The sequence below is a fragment of the Anolis sagrei genome, chromosome 12 (genome assembly GCF_037176765.1).
Source record: "Anolis sagrei isolate rAnoSag1 chromosome 12, rAnoSag1.mat, whole genome shotgun sequence".
Classification (NCBI taxonomy): Eukaryota; Metazoa; Chordata; class Lepidosauria; order Squamata; family Dactyloidae; genus Anolis; species Anolis sagrei.
Window position 1 is genome coordinate 5,664,129 of NC_090032.1, and position 14,883 is coordinate 5,679,011.

The window sequence follows — 14,883 nt, forward strand, 5'->3', positions numbered from 1 at the left end:
TCGGGGACCGCTAAAGGTCATCCAGACCAACCGTATTCTGCCAAGACACAATTAGATCCCTCCCGACAGATGGGCATCCATCCTCTGCATCGAAGCCTCCATAGAAGGAGAGTCTATCAGACTCCAATTATTATTCCACTAGAGTTCGGAGACCGCTAAAGGCCATCCAGATCAACCTTATTCTGCCCCGACACAATTCGACACGATCCCTCCCGACAGATGGCCATCCATCCTCTGCATCAAAGCCTCCATAGAAGGAGATTCTATCAGACTCCAAGGAAATATTTATTCCACTAGGATTCGGGAGACCTCCAAAGGCCATCCAGACCAACCTTATTTTGCCAAGACAAAATAATATCCAGAGAATAAATGAATATATACATATACATATACATATTCACACACACACACACACATATATATATGCTATATTATGTAAAGGATATATTATTTAAGAGCATTCTATTATTTATACACATATATTATTCAGAAGCATTATATTATATTATATTATATTATAATAACATAATATCCAGAGAATATACAATGTGTGTGTGTGTGTGTGTGTATATATATATATATATATATATATATATGATATTATATTATATTATATTATTCAGGGGCAATCTATTATATATATATATACACACACACACACACACACACATATATATTATGTTATAATATAAATTATATTATAATAATATAATATCCAGAGAATATACAGTGTGTGTGTATGTGTATATATATACATAATATAATATAATATAATATATATGTGTGTCTGTGTATATATATGTGTGTGTGTACACACACACATATATACATAGACACACATATATATTATATTACGTTATAATATAATATGATGTATATTATATTATCCAGAGACATTATTATTATTATTATTATTATTATTATATCATTATATTATCCAGAGACATATTATATTATATTAATATTATATGTGTGTATGTGTGTAGAATACTATACTATATAATCCAGGGACTATTATATTATATTATAATTATTATTATATTATAATATAGCACTATTATTATATTATAATATAGCACTATATTATACTATATTATTATTATTATATTATTATAATATAGTATTATATTATGTTATTATATTATATTATATTATATTATATTATATTATATTATATTATTATGTTATATTATATTATATTATATTATATTATATTATATTATATTATATTATATTATTAAACATTACATTATATTGCATTGCATCACATTGCAATGCAATGCAATACAACACAGTATGGTGTGCCTGGAGTTAAAGGCTCCTTTTCTGGTGCGACACCGCCCTCTGGTGGATGGAGCGGTAATGACATTCAGGAAATTGCAAAATCTACTGGATTACATCCTGGAATGAGATCCCCTCTTTTCTTGCATCGCCACCACTTCAAATATTACCCTCTGAGCATGTTATTTGCATAATTAGAAGGCATCCCAATCAAAGGGGCCAAACAAGAAGGAGAATTCTCAAGTTCATTCATATCCTTTTGGACTACAACTCCCATTATCCCCATCAGGTCTCAGTGTTTTGGGAGGATTGGATCTCCCAGCCTTCTAATCCCTATGCATTCATTCTGATCCTTTATTTCCCCCTCTTGCTTTGCTTTTTATGCAAATTTCCTTGGGGGGAAGCAAAGGATTGTGGGAACTGTAGTTCATTGCTTGCAAACTGGGGGAAATAAACTACACTTCCCAGGTCTTGCAGGAGTTCAGGGAGGAAGTGGTTTTTTTGCAAACTTCCGGGAGGAAGGGAGGAGAGCAGGAAAAATACAAATCTTTTGCATGCATTTCTGTTTGGCTTTGCTACATTGTATGCATTGAGAAAAATAAAAAAGAGAATTTGCAAAATGAATGTGGTTTTTGCAGTCAAGCAATACATTTCCAAGATGATTGAAGACACTGGAACTGGCATGAAAGTCCTGCTGATGGATAAAGAAACAGTGAGTTATATTATTATTATTATATATTCTAATTAAATATAGTATTTTATTGATATAAATTAAATAATATACCTGTATTCCTTAATTATATAAATGATTTTCTTTATATTTATATTACTAAATATTATATTATTATTAAAGTTATATTATTATTATTATGTATTCTAATTATATATATTATTTTATTTATATAAATTAAATAATATACTTGTATTCTTTCATTATATAAATTATTTTATTTATATTTATATTACTAAATATTATATTATTATATGATATTAAAATTATTATTATATATTCTAATTATATCATATATATATAATTTAATTGATATATATATTACTAAATATTATATTATTATATATTCTAATTATATCATATATATTATTTAATTTTTATTTTATATATATATATATTACTAAATATTATATTATTATATATTCTAATTATATCATATATATATAATTTAATTTTTCTTTATATATATTACTAAATATTATATTATCATTATATGATATTAAAATTAGTATATATTCCAATTATATCATATATATATAATTTCATTTTCCTTTATATATATATTACTAAATATTATATTATTATATATTCTAATTATATCATTTATTTATATATATATTACTAAGTATTATATTATGTGATACTAAAATTATATTATTATATATTCTAATTATATCATGTATATATTATTTAATTTTCATATATATATATTTTATATTATTATGTATTCTAATTATATCATTTATTATTTATATATTACTAAATATATTATTATATGATAGTAGAATTATATTATTATTTATTATAATTATATCATGTATATATTATTTAATTTTCATTTATATACATTACTAAATATTTTATTAAAATTATATTATTAATATTCTAATTATTTATTTTTATTTATATTACTAAATATTATATTACTATATGATATTAAAATTATATTATTATATGTTCTATCATTTTTATTTTTATATATTACTAATTATTATATTATTATGATATTAAAATTATATATATTCTAATTATATCATGTATATATTATTTGATTTTCATTTATATACATTACTAAATCTTTTATTAAAATTATATTATTATTATATATTCTAATTATATCATTTATTTATATATATATTACTAAATATTATATTATATGGTAATAAAATTATATTATTATATATTCTAAGTATATCATTTTTATTTATATATATATTACTAAATATTATATTATTATATGGTATAAATTATATTATATTCCAATTATCTCATATGTAGAATTTAATTTTTATTTTTATATATTGCTAAATATTATATTACCATTTTATTATTATATATATATTAATTATATCACATACACACACACACATATATATATGCATTCTTTGTCTTTGCAAGCAGGTTCATTTGATTGACAGGTCATGGTTTTGGATGCAACCCATCTACACTGTATAATTAATCCAGTTTAGCACCGCTTGAACTGCCAAGACATCATGGGAGTTGTAGTTTTACTAAAGGTGCATTTCTGGGCTGTAGAATTAATACAGTTTGAAACTACTGTTGGGTCCATTCTAGGGGATGATGGGATTTGTAGTTCGGTACTTTGGGTCTGAGAAGTCCTTGCAGAACTACAGCTCTCAGGATCCCATTGCATGGAGCCAATGGCAGTTCCAAGTGCCTTGATTTCACAATAGGATGTTTTTCGAGTTGTGCACGATGAGGTCTAGCAACTTGGGATCGGTTTTTGTAAATCTTTCCCTTTCCTTCCTAGACCAGTATTGTGAGCATGGTCTACACGCAGTCGGAGATCCTCCAGAAAGAGGTCTATCTCTTCGAACGCATTGATTCGCCCAACCGAGAGAGCATGAAGCACCTCAAAGCCATCTGTTTCCTGCGGCCGACGAAGGTGAGCAAACCTTTGGCGAACCGGCCTCCGCTTTAAGGCGTTGGACTACAGCACCCATCATCCACGAATGGCCACTGGGGACTGTAGAAGGGAACAAAAAGGAGATACATCATCATAATAGTAATCTTTGGTAAAAAAAATAATGATGGAGTCTCCTTCTCTGGAGGTTTTTAAGAAGAGGCTGGATGGCCATCTGTCGGGAGGGATCAGATTGTGTCTTTTAATTGCAGAATGGGGATGGACTCGGTGGTTCTTAGTGTCTCTTCAAACTCTAAGATTCAATAGTAATAATAATAATAATAACTATAGTCTTTGATAATAATGATGATGTTGGTGATGATGGAGTCTCCTTTTCTGGAGGTCTTTAAGCAGAGGCGGGAAGGATTGGATTGTGTCCTTTATGGCAGAATGAGTGTTGGACTAAATGTGTTGGCCCTTGGAGGTCTCTTCCTATTCTAGGATTCAATAACAATAGCAGTAATAATAATAATAATAATGTCTTTGATGATAATAATAATAATAATAATAATAATAATAATGGAGTCTCCTTCTCTGGGGGTCGTTAAGCAGAGGCTGGATGGCCATCTGTCGGGAGGGCTTTGATGGTGTCTTTTTATGGTGTCCAATTATAGGATTCAATAATAATTTGATGATAATAATAATGATGGAGTCTCCTTCTCTGGGGGTCTCTAAGCAGAGGCTGGGTGGCCATCTGTCGGGAGGGCTTTGATGGTGTCTTTTTATGGTATTCCATTCTAGGATTCAATAATAATAAGAAGAAGATGAAGTCTTTGATGATAATAATAATGATGAAGTCTCCTTCTCTGGGGGTTGTTAAGCAGAGGCTGGATGGTCATCTGTCGGGAGGGCTTTGATGGTGTCTTTTTATGGTGTCCAATTATAGGATTCAATAATAATTTGATGATAATAATAATGATGGAGTCTCCTTCTCTGGGGGTCTCTAAGCAGAGGCTGGATGGCCATCTGTCGGGAGGGCTTTGATGGCGTCTTTTTATGGTGTTCCATTCTAGGATTCAATAATAATAATAATAATAATAATAATAATAATAAGTCATCTTTGATTATAATAACAATGACGGAGTCTCCTTTTCTGGGGCTCTCTAAGCAGAGGCTGGATGGCCATCTGTCGGGAGGGCTTTGATGGTGTCTCTGCAGAGCAGAATGGGGTTTGGACGACATGGCCTTGAGGATTTGATGATTCTTCAATTGGATTTCTTTGTTTTGATTAGGAAAACGTCGACTACTTGATGCAAGAGCTCCGCCGACCCAAGTACAGCACTTATTTCATCTGTAAGTCCTTTGCCTTGTCTTGAGACCGCTGGATTATTATTATTATTATTATTATTATTATTATGTATTTGTGATTATTGTTATTATTATGTATTTCCAATTATTATTATTTTTATGTATTTGTCATTATTTGTTATGTCTATTATTTGCGATTATTATTATTACTATTATTATTATGTATTTGTCATTATTGTTATTATGTATTTGTCATTATTATTATTATTATGTATTTGCGATTATTGTTATTATTATGTATTTGTGATTTATTGTTAATATTATTGTGTCTTTGTGATTATTATTATTATGTATTTGCAATTATTATTATTATGTATTTGTGATTATTATTATTATTATGTATTTGCGATTATTATTATTATTTGTGATTATTGTTATTATTATTATTATTATATATTTGCCATTATTATTATTATGTATTTGTGATTATTATTATTATTATGTATTTGCAATTATTATTATGTATTTGTGATTATTTGTGATTATTATTGTTATTATTATTTGTGATTATTATTTTTATGTATTTGAGATTATTATTATTATTACTATGTATTTGTGATTATTGTTATTATTATTTTGTATTTGTGATTATTGTTATTATGTATTTGCGATTATTGTTATTATTATGTACTTGTGATTATTATTATTATTATTATTATTATTATTTTGTACATTTTTGGGAATGTCTGTGAAATCTTTTCAATGTCGGCAACTCTTTTGTTTCCAGACTTCAGCAACGCCATCAGCAAGAGCGAGGTCAAGTCTTTGGCCGAAGCCGACGAGCAAGAAGTCGTTGCTGAAGTCCAGGTGGGATTTTGGGAGTTGTAGTCCAACTTTGCCTCTCAATCTTAAGAAGGAAAGCAGGTTTCCGGACCTCTTGGAACTTCTTTTAAACTTGTGTTGTTGTTGTTGTTGTTTCCAGTCCATTTATTTTGAACCGGTTTGCATTGAATTATAGAGATCTTTCCATGTAGGTCATGATTTCAAATGTTTTAAATGCCAAAACGAATAAATATTTAAAGTGACACGTCTTTAAAAGGCCTCGCGATGACCTAGATGGGCGGCTTCCCGACCGCAGAGCATTTGGGGGCCTTCTCCTTTGTGTGTGTCGACATTGAATCTCAAATCTCTGGGGTTTGGTTTACCTTTTGCAGGAATTCTATGGAGACTACATTGCGGTGAACCCCCATGTCTTCTCCCTCAACATCCCTGTCTGCTGCCAGGTAGGAATTAACATCTGTCTATCTATCTATCTATCTATCTATCTATCTATCTATCTATCTATCTATCTATCTATCTATCTAGCCATCAATCCTGCACTCCTGCTTAAGGATGCACCCAAGTATCTATCTATCTATCTATCTATCTATCTATCTATCTATCTATCTACCTACCTACCTACCTACCTACCTACCTATTTATCTATCCATCTATCTATCTATCCATCCTTCTGTCCATCCCGCCGTTAGTCCAGCCAACCAGCCAGACATCCATCCAGCTATCTATCTATCTATCTATCTATCTATCTATCTATCTATCTATCTATTTATCTATTTATCTTTCTAGCCATCCATCCATCCATCCATCTTGCACTCCTGCTGAAGGATACATCCAAGCATCCATCCATCCTTCTGTCCATCCCACCGTCAGGCCAGCCAGGCGACCATCCATCCATCTATCTTTCTATCCATCCATTCATCCATCTTGCACTTCTGCTGAAGGATGCATCCAAGAATGTGTCTCTCTGTCTGTCTGTCTGTCCATCTATATCCATCCTTCCACCCATCCATCCATCTAGCCTGCCTTCCTTCCTTTCATCCATCCATCCATCCATCTATCTAGCCATTCATCCATCTATCCATCCATCCATCTATCTAGCCATCCATCCATCCATCTATCCATCTATCTAGTCATCCATCCTTCCATCCATCCATCCATCCATCCATCTATCCATCCATCTATCTAGTCATCCATCTATCTAGTCATCCATCCTTCTATCTATCTATCTATCTATCCATCCATCCATCCATCTAGTCACCCATCCATCCATCCATCCATCCATCCATCCATCCATCTAGTCATCCGTTCTTCCATCCATCCATCTATCTAGTCATCCATCCTTCCATCCTTCCATCTATCTATCTATCTATCTATCTATCTATCTATCTATCTACCTATCTATCTATCTATCCATCCATCCATCCATCCATCCATCCATCCATCTATCTAGTCATCCATCCTTCCATCCATCCATCTATCTAGTCATCCATCTTTCCATCCATCCATCTATCTAGTCATCCATCCTTCCATCCATCCATCTATCTAGTCATCCATCCTTCCATCCATCCATCTATCTAGTCATCCATCCATCCATCCATCCATCTATCTAGTCATCCATCCATCCATCCATCCATCTATCTAGTCATCCATCCATCCATCCATCCTTCCATCCATCCATCCATCCACCCACCCATCCACCCACCCACCCACCCACCCACCCACCCACCCACCCACCCACCCATCTATCTATCTATCTATCTATCTATCTATCCATCCATCTATCCATCTATCTGTCTGTCTGTCTGTCTGTCTGTCTGTCTGTCTATCCTTGAGTCCGTCCTGCCGTCAGTTGAGACAGCCATCCATCCACCCATCCATCCATCCAGCTATCCATCCATCTATCTATCTATCCATCTATCTATCTAGTCATCCATCCATCCATCCATCCATCCATCTATCTAATCATCCATCCATCCTTCCTTCCTTCCTTCCTTCCTTCTTTCCATCCTTCCTTCCATCCATCCATCTATCCTTCTGTCTGTCCTGCCGTCAGTTGAGACAGCCATCCACCCATCCATCCAGCCATCCTTCTATCCATCCATCTATCTATCTAGCCATCCATACTTCCAGCCATCCATCCATCCATCAGACATATGTGTAGTCAGTATGTATGTTTGTGTATGTATGCATGTGTGTGTATATATATATATATATATATATAGAACTATATTTACAATTCTATTTAATGTAATTGTAATTAAAATATTATAATTATAAAAAATAGCCAGTATATACATATTTTATAATTGCAAGAAATAGCCTGTGTACATATATATATGTGTGTGTATATCTATATGTAATCTATAATAATAATAATAATAATAATAATAATAATAATGTATTATCTTTCCCTTTTCCAAGGGGCGCAATTGGGATCCGGCGCCCTTGTCTCGCGCCACTCAGGGCCTGACCGCTTTGCTCCTTTCGCTCAAGAAGTGCCCCATGATTCGCTACCAGCTTTCCTCCGAACTGGCAAAGCGTCTTGCAGAATGCGTCAAGGTTGGCATCTATTATTATTATTATTATTATTATTATTATTATTATTTATTGGCTTTTTAAGTCCCCTCCACTGTGCTTTTCAGTGTTTTTATGAGTGATGGTCACTCGTTGGCCTGATAAAAAATAACAAGGCCAGCGGACCTGATGGGATCCCTGGTGAAATCTTTAATGAAGGTGGGCCTCTTGTTTCACAGCACTGCTTTTTTATTATTATTATTATTATTATTATTATTAGAAACACAACAAGATGAGTCAACAGCAGACACTCTGCTGGCTGTTGAATTGGATCACACGTCGGACACTTCCCAATAATAATAATAATAATTGTTGTTATTATTATTATTATTATTATTATCTAAAAACAAGACCCAGATCCGGCAAAGTGATATATATATATATTTCTTTCCACTTTAGCAAGTGATCACCAAGGAATATGAGCTTTTTGACTTCCGCCGCACCGAAGTCCCTCCGTTGTTGTTGCTTCTGGACCGTTCGGACGATGCCGTTACCCCACTTCTGAACCAGGTCAGCTTCCGTTCCCCCCTTTTTTCCATTTAAGTCGCCAATGAGCTTGGGTACCCGACGTTTCCCATGTTATTTGAAGAAGTCAGTTTTTTTAATTGTACAGAATGCATAAGGGTGATGGGAGTTGCGAACTACTACTCCCATCATACCAGGTTAACCTGCAATGTCATTGGAGGGAGGCCCATTGGTGTCTCCTGAGTGGTGGGAGCGATAGTTTGTGGAGGCCGGAGCTTGTCCGTGAAAGTAGACACCCCAGCCACATACACACATACATATTTTCACTTTTGTATAGACAGATAGATTGTGTTTATTTCTATTTGCAGTGGACCTACCAGGCCATGGTGCACGAGTTGCTGGGCATCAACAACAACCGGATCGACCTTTCTCGCGTCCCAGGGATCAGCAAAGACCTGCGGGAGGTGGTTCTCTCCGCCGAAAACGACGAATTCTACGCCAACGTGAGCCTATTATTATTATTATTATTATTATTATTATTATTATTAGCCGTCCTCTGCCACACATTGCTGCGACCCACATGGGGGTTCTGTGTGGGAGGTTTGGCCCAATTCTATTGTTGGTGGGGTTCAGAATGCTCTGTGATTGTAGGTGAACTATAAATCCCAGCAACTACAACTCTCCAATGTCAAAATTCTATTTTCCCCAAACTCCACCAGTGTTCACATTTGGGCATAGTGAGTATACGTGCCAAATTTGGTCCAGATCCATCATTGTTTGAGTCCACAGAGATCTCTGGATGTAGGTGAACTACAACTCCCAAACTCAAGGTCAGTATCCACCAGACCCTACCAGTATTTTCTGTTGGCCGTGGGAGAACTGTGTGCCAAGTTTGGTTCAATTCCATCGTTGGTGGGGTTCAGAATGTTCTTTGATTGTAGGTGAACTATAAATCCCAGCAACTACAACTCCCAAATGACAAAATCAATTTTTTGAGTGAAGGACATACATTGGGTTGTTATTGTGTCTTGTTATTGTGTCTTGTGTCCAAATTTGGTGGCAATTTGTCCAGTGGTTTTTGAGTTCTGTGAATACCACAAACGAACATTACATTTTTATTTATATAAATAATAATAATAATAATAATAATAATAATAATAATAATTATTATTATTATTATTATTATTATCAGCCTGCAAAATAATATTAACCTGTATTTCTGTCCTTTTTTTCTTTTCTTGACACCTTCAGAACATGTACCTGAACTTTGCCGAAATCGGGACCAACATCAAGAACCTGATGGAAGACTTTCAGAGGAAGAAGCCGAAGGATCAACAAAAACTGGAGTCCATCGCTGACATGAAGGTTGGAGGATTTTGCTTGTTTTCCGGGCGTTTTTCCATCCTTTTTTCCTCCTCCTCCCCTGTCCAGCTGGCAATTTATTAACAGCATCGACATTGGAGGAGATATCTCACAACCTCTGAGGATGCCTGCCATAGATGCAGGCGAAACGTCAGGAGAGAATGCTTCTGGAACATGGAACATAAGTGTAAGGGTTTCAAATAACTTGAAAGGATAGTAAAACAAGGTTCCACACACAGAAAAATCCTTTTGGGATCTCCTTTACTCTCACAGCACTCTAATCACTATATAGGCCTATTAACTATTATCCTCAAAGGGTTTTCCTTCATATAACAGTTCCCAACTCCCTTCCTTTTTTCCTTCCTTCCTTCCCTTCACGACTCCTAACTGTACTTCTTACAAAGGATGGTCCTTTTATCTTGAGTTTCTGAAAACAAAGTTCCACACACAGAAAAATCCAAAACCTTTTGGGATCTCCCTTACTCTCGCAGCACTCTAATCACTATAGAGGCCTATTAACTCTTATCCTCAAAGGGGTTTCCTTCATATAACGGTTCAGAGCTTTGGCCTGTTTTCTACCTATTACACCAACCCTTCAGGGTAGGCCAATCCGTTACACCATGGCCTCGTTTTGCTAACACACATAGGACACCTCCTACTTGTCTCTCCTCCCTTTCCAGGCCTTTGTGGAAAACTACCCACAATTCAAGAAGATGTCCGGGACAGTGTCGAAGCACGTGACGGTGGTGGGGGAGCTCTCCCGCCTGGTCAGTGAGCGCGGCCTCCTGGAAGTCTCCGAAGTGGAGCAGGAACTAGCCTCCCAGAACGACCACTCGAACGCCCTGCAGGTATGCCCCAGGTGTCATGCATCAGTGAAAAATCCTAGGCCGCATCCATAGGTATCTAGTGTTAGATACTTGTTGTTGTTGTTACTATTGAATCCTTGAGTTGGAAGGGACCCCCAGCACCATCCAGTCCAACCCTTCCTGCCAGGCAGGAAGTCACCATCAAAGCCCACCATCGAGCCAAGTCATATATCCCTTCCTACTCTAGGATTTTATTATTATTATTATTATTATTATTATTATTATTATTATTGTTATTATTATTATTGTTATTATTGTTATTATATTAGTAGTAGTAGTAGTACTATTTCCTTCTCTGGTGGTTTTTAAGCAGAATCTGGATGGCCATCTGTCAGGAGGGCTTGGATTGTGCCTTCCTATGTGGCAGAAGGAGGTCGGACTGGATGGTCCTTAGGGGCCTTTCCAATTCTAGGATTCTATTATTACTATTATTATTATTATTATCGTTGTCATCAACATTATTTCCTTCTCAGGAGGTCTTTAAACAGAGTCTGGATGGCCGTCTGTGTGGAGGGCTTTGATGGTGTCTTCCTGCCTGGCAGGAAAGGTTGGACTGGATGGTGCTGAGGGTCCCTTCCAACTCAAGGATTCAGTAGTAGTAGTAGTAGTAGTAGTAGTAATAACAACAACAAAACAACCATAATAAGTGATAATAAATGATAATAATAATGATGGAGTCTCCTTCCCTGGAGGTCTTTAAGCAGAGTCTGGATGGCCATCTGTTCGTAGGGTTTATGCCAGAATGGGGTTGGACTGGATAGATTCTATTCTAAAGATTCTATTATTATTATTATTATCATTGTCGTCATCGTCAACATTATTTCCTTCTCGGGAGGTCTTTAAACAGAGTCTGGATGGCCATCTGTGTGGAGGGCTTTGATGGTGTCTTCCTGCCTGGCAGGAAGGGTTGGACTAGATGGCCCTTCCATCTCAAGGATTAAATAGTAGTAATAATAATAACAACAATAACAATAATAAATGATAATAATAATGATGGAGTCTCCTTCTCTGGAGGTCTTTAAGCAGAGTCTGGATGGCCATCTGTTCGTAGGGTTTATGCCAGAATGGGGTTGGTCTGGATGGATTCTATTCCAAGGATTCTATTATTATTATTATTATTATTATTATTATTATCATTGTCGTCATCGTCAACATTATTTCCTTCTCGGGAGGTCTTTAGACAGAGTCTGGATGGTCATCTGTGTGGAGGGCTTTGATGGTGTCTTCCTGCCTGGCAGAAAGGTGATATCCCTTGAAGGTCCCTTCCAACTCAAGGATTTAATAGTAACAACAACAACAAGTGATAATAAGTGTTAATGATAATGATGATGGAGTCTCCTTCTTTGGAGGTCTTTAAGCAGAGTCTGGATGGCCATCTGTCGGTAGGGTTTATGCCAGAATGGGGCATAACCCAAGGATTCTACTACCACTACTACTACTACATTATGATTATTATTATGATTATTATTATTATGATGATGATTATTATTCCCTTTTCTGGAAGTTTTTAATAGAGAATGGCTATCTGCCAGGAGGGCTTTGATTGTGCCTTCCTTATGGCAGAAGGGGGTTGGACTTGATGGCCTTTGAGATCTCTTCCAACTCTATTTCTATTATTATCATCATTATCATTTCCTTCTCTGGAGGTCTTTGAAGAGAGTCTGGATGGCCATCTGTCAGGAGGGCTTTGATGATGCCTTCCTTTGTGACAGGATGGGTTGGACTAGATGGCCTTTGGGGATGCCTTCCAACTAGTATTCCAGGATTCAGAGTGGATGACCATCTGCTGGGAGGGCTTAGATGGTGCCTTCCTTTGTGGCATAATGGGGTTGGACTGGATGGCCTCTAGGATGCTAGAATTCAGAGTCTGGATGGTCATCTGTTACGACGGCTTTGTTGGTGACCTCTTTTGTGGCTGGAGGGGGTTGGACTAGATGCCCTCTCGAGACCCCTTCTTCCTCTCGAACCCTATTCTTTCTCCTCCCGACAGAACGTCCGGCGCCTCCTGCAGAGCCCGAAGGTGTCGGAGCTGGACGCGGTGCGGCTGGTGATGCTCTACGCCTTGCGCTACGAGCGCCACAGCAGCAACAGCCTCCCGGGACTCATGGCCGACCTCAAGAGCCGCGGCGTTTCGGAGAGACACCGGAAGGTCTTTATTTCATAGGGGTTGGATCCCAAGAAAGTAGAGTTTGGGATTGCAAAAAATAATAATAATAATTTGGGGTATCATCTCTTTCCTTTTCCCCCAAAAGCTGGTCTCTGCTGTAATCGAATATGGAGGGAAGCGGGTTCGAGGGAGCGACCTCTTCAGTTCGACCGACGCCGTCGCCATGACCAAACAGTTCCTCAAAGGTCTCAAGGTAGAGCATTCATCTTACCAATCCATCATCAATCCATTCGTTGGTCTATCCATCCATCCATCCATCCAGTGATCTATTCATTGGTCTATCTATCTGTCCATCCATCCATTCATTGATCTCTTCATGGGTCTATCTATCCATTCATCCATCCGTCCAGTAATCTATTCATTGGTCCATCCATCCATCCATCTTACCTCTCTGCTCAAGGATGCACCCAAGCATCTATATCCATCCATCCATCCATCCATCCATCTTACTTCTCAGCTCAAGGATTCACCCAAGCATCCATCCATCTATCTATCTATCTATCTATCTATCTATCTATCTATCTATCTATCTATCTATCGTATCCATCCATCCATCCATCCATCCATCTTACCTCTCTGCTCATGGATGCACCCAAGCATCCATCCATCCATCCACCTACCTACCTACCTACCTACCTATCCATCCAGCCACCCACCCACCCTTCCTTCCTTCCTTCCTTCCTTCCTTCCTTCCTTCAATCCATTCATTGGTCTATCCATCCAGTGATCTATTCATTGGTCTATCTATCTGTCCGTCCATCCATCCATGCATCCATCCATCCATTCAGTGATCTCTTCATTGGTCTATCTATCCATTCATCCATCCGTCCAGTAATCTATTCATTGGTCCATCCATCCATCCAACCATCCATCCATTCATCTTACCTCTCTGCTCAAGGATGCACCCAAGCATCTATATCTATCCATCCATCCATCCATCCATCCATCCATCCATCCATCCATCCATCTTACTTCTCAGCTCAAGGATGAACCCAAGCATCTCTCTCTCTCTCTCTCTATCTATCTATCTATCTATCTATCATCGTATCCATCCATCCATCTTACCTCTCAGCTCATGGATGCACCCAAGCATCCATCTATCCACCTACCTACCTACCTACCTATCCAGCCAGCCAGCCATCCTTCCTTCCTTCCTTCCTTCCTTCCTTCCTTCCTTCCTTCCTTCCTTCCTTCAATCCATTCATTGGTCCATCCATCCATCCATCCATTCAGTGATCTATTCATTGGTCTATCTATCTGTCCATCCATCCATTCAGTGATCACGTCATTGGTCTATCTATCTATCTATCTATCTATCTATCTATCTATCAATCATCGTATCCATCCATCCGTCTTACCTCTCTGCTCATGGATGCACCCAAGCATCCATCCATCCACCTACCTATCCTTCCTTCCTTCCTTCCTT

The 14,883-nt window shown here is 36.7% G+C and overlaps 1 protein-coding gene across 1 annotated transcript in view; it reads left to right on the top strand.

Annotated features, from left to right (window-relative positions):
* The first annotated feature begins 1,762 nt into the window (after positions 1-1,762).
* Positions 1,763-14,883, top strand: part of VPS45 (vacuolar protein sorting 45 homolog) — a 26,781-nt gene continuing 13,660 nt past the window's right edge. Inside the window, exons 1-12 of the mRNA XM_067472364.1 lie at positions 1,763-1,993; positions 3,783-3,917; positions 5,168-5,228; positions 5,971-6,050; positions 6,398-6,466; positions 8,445-8,582; positions 8,997-9,107; positions 9,431-9,565; positions 10,314-10,427; positions 11,105-11,272; positions 13,281-13,439; positions 13,543-13,650. Of these exons, the coding sequence (XP_067328465.1) occupies positions 1,901-1,993; positions 3,783-3,917; positions 5,168-5,228; positions 5,971-6,050; positions 6,398-6,466; positions 8,445-8,582; positions 8,997-9,107; positions 9,431-9,565; positions 10,314-10,427; positions 11,105-11,272; positions 13,281-13,439; positions 13,543-13,650 (1,371 nt within the window). The 5' untranslated portion in view covers positions 1,763-1,900. The remainder of the gene's footprint in view (positions 1,994-3,782; positions 3,918-5,167; positions 5,229-5,970; positions 6,051-6,397; positions 6,467-8,444; positions 8,583-8,996; positions 9,108-9,430; positions 9,566-10,313; positions 10,428-11,104; positions 11,273-13,280; positions 13,440-13,542; positions 13,651-14,883) is intronic.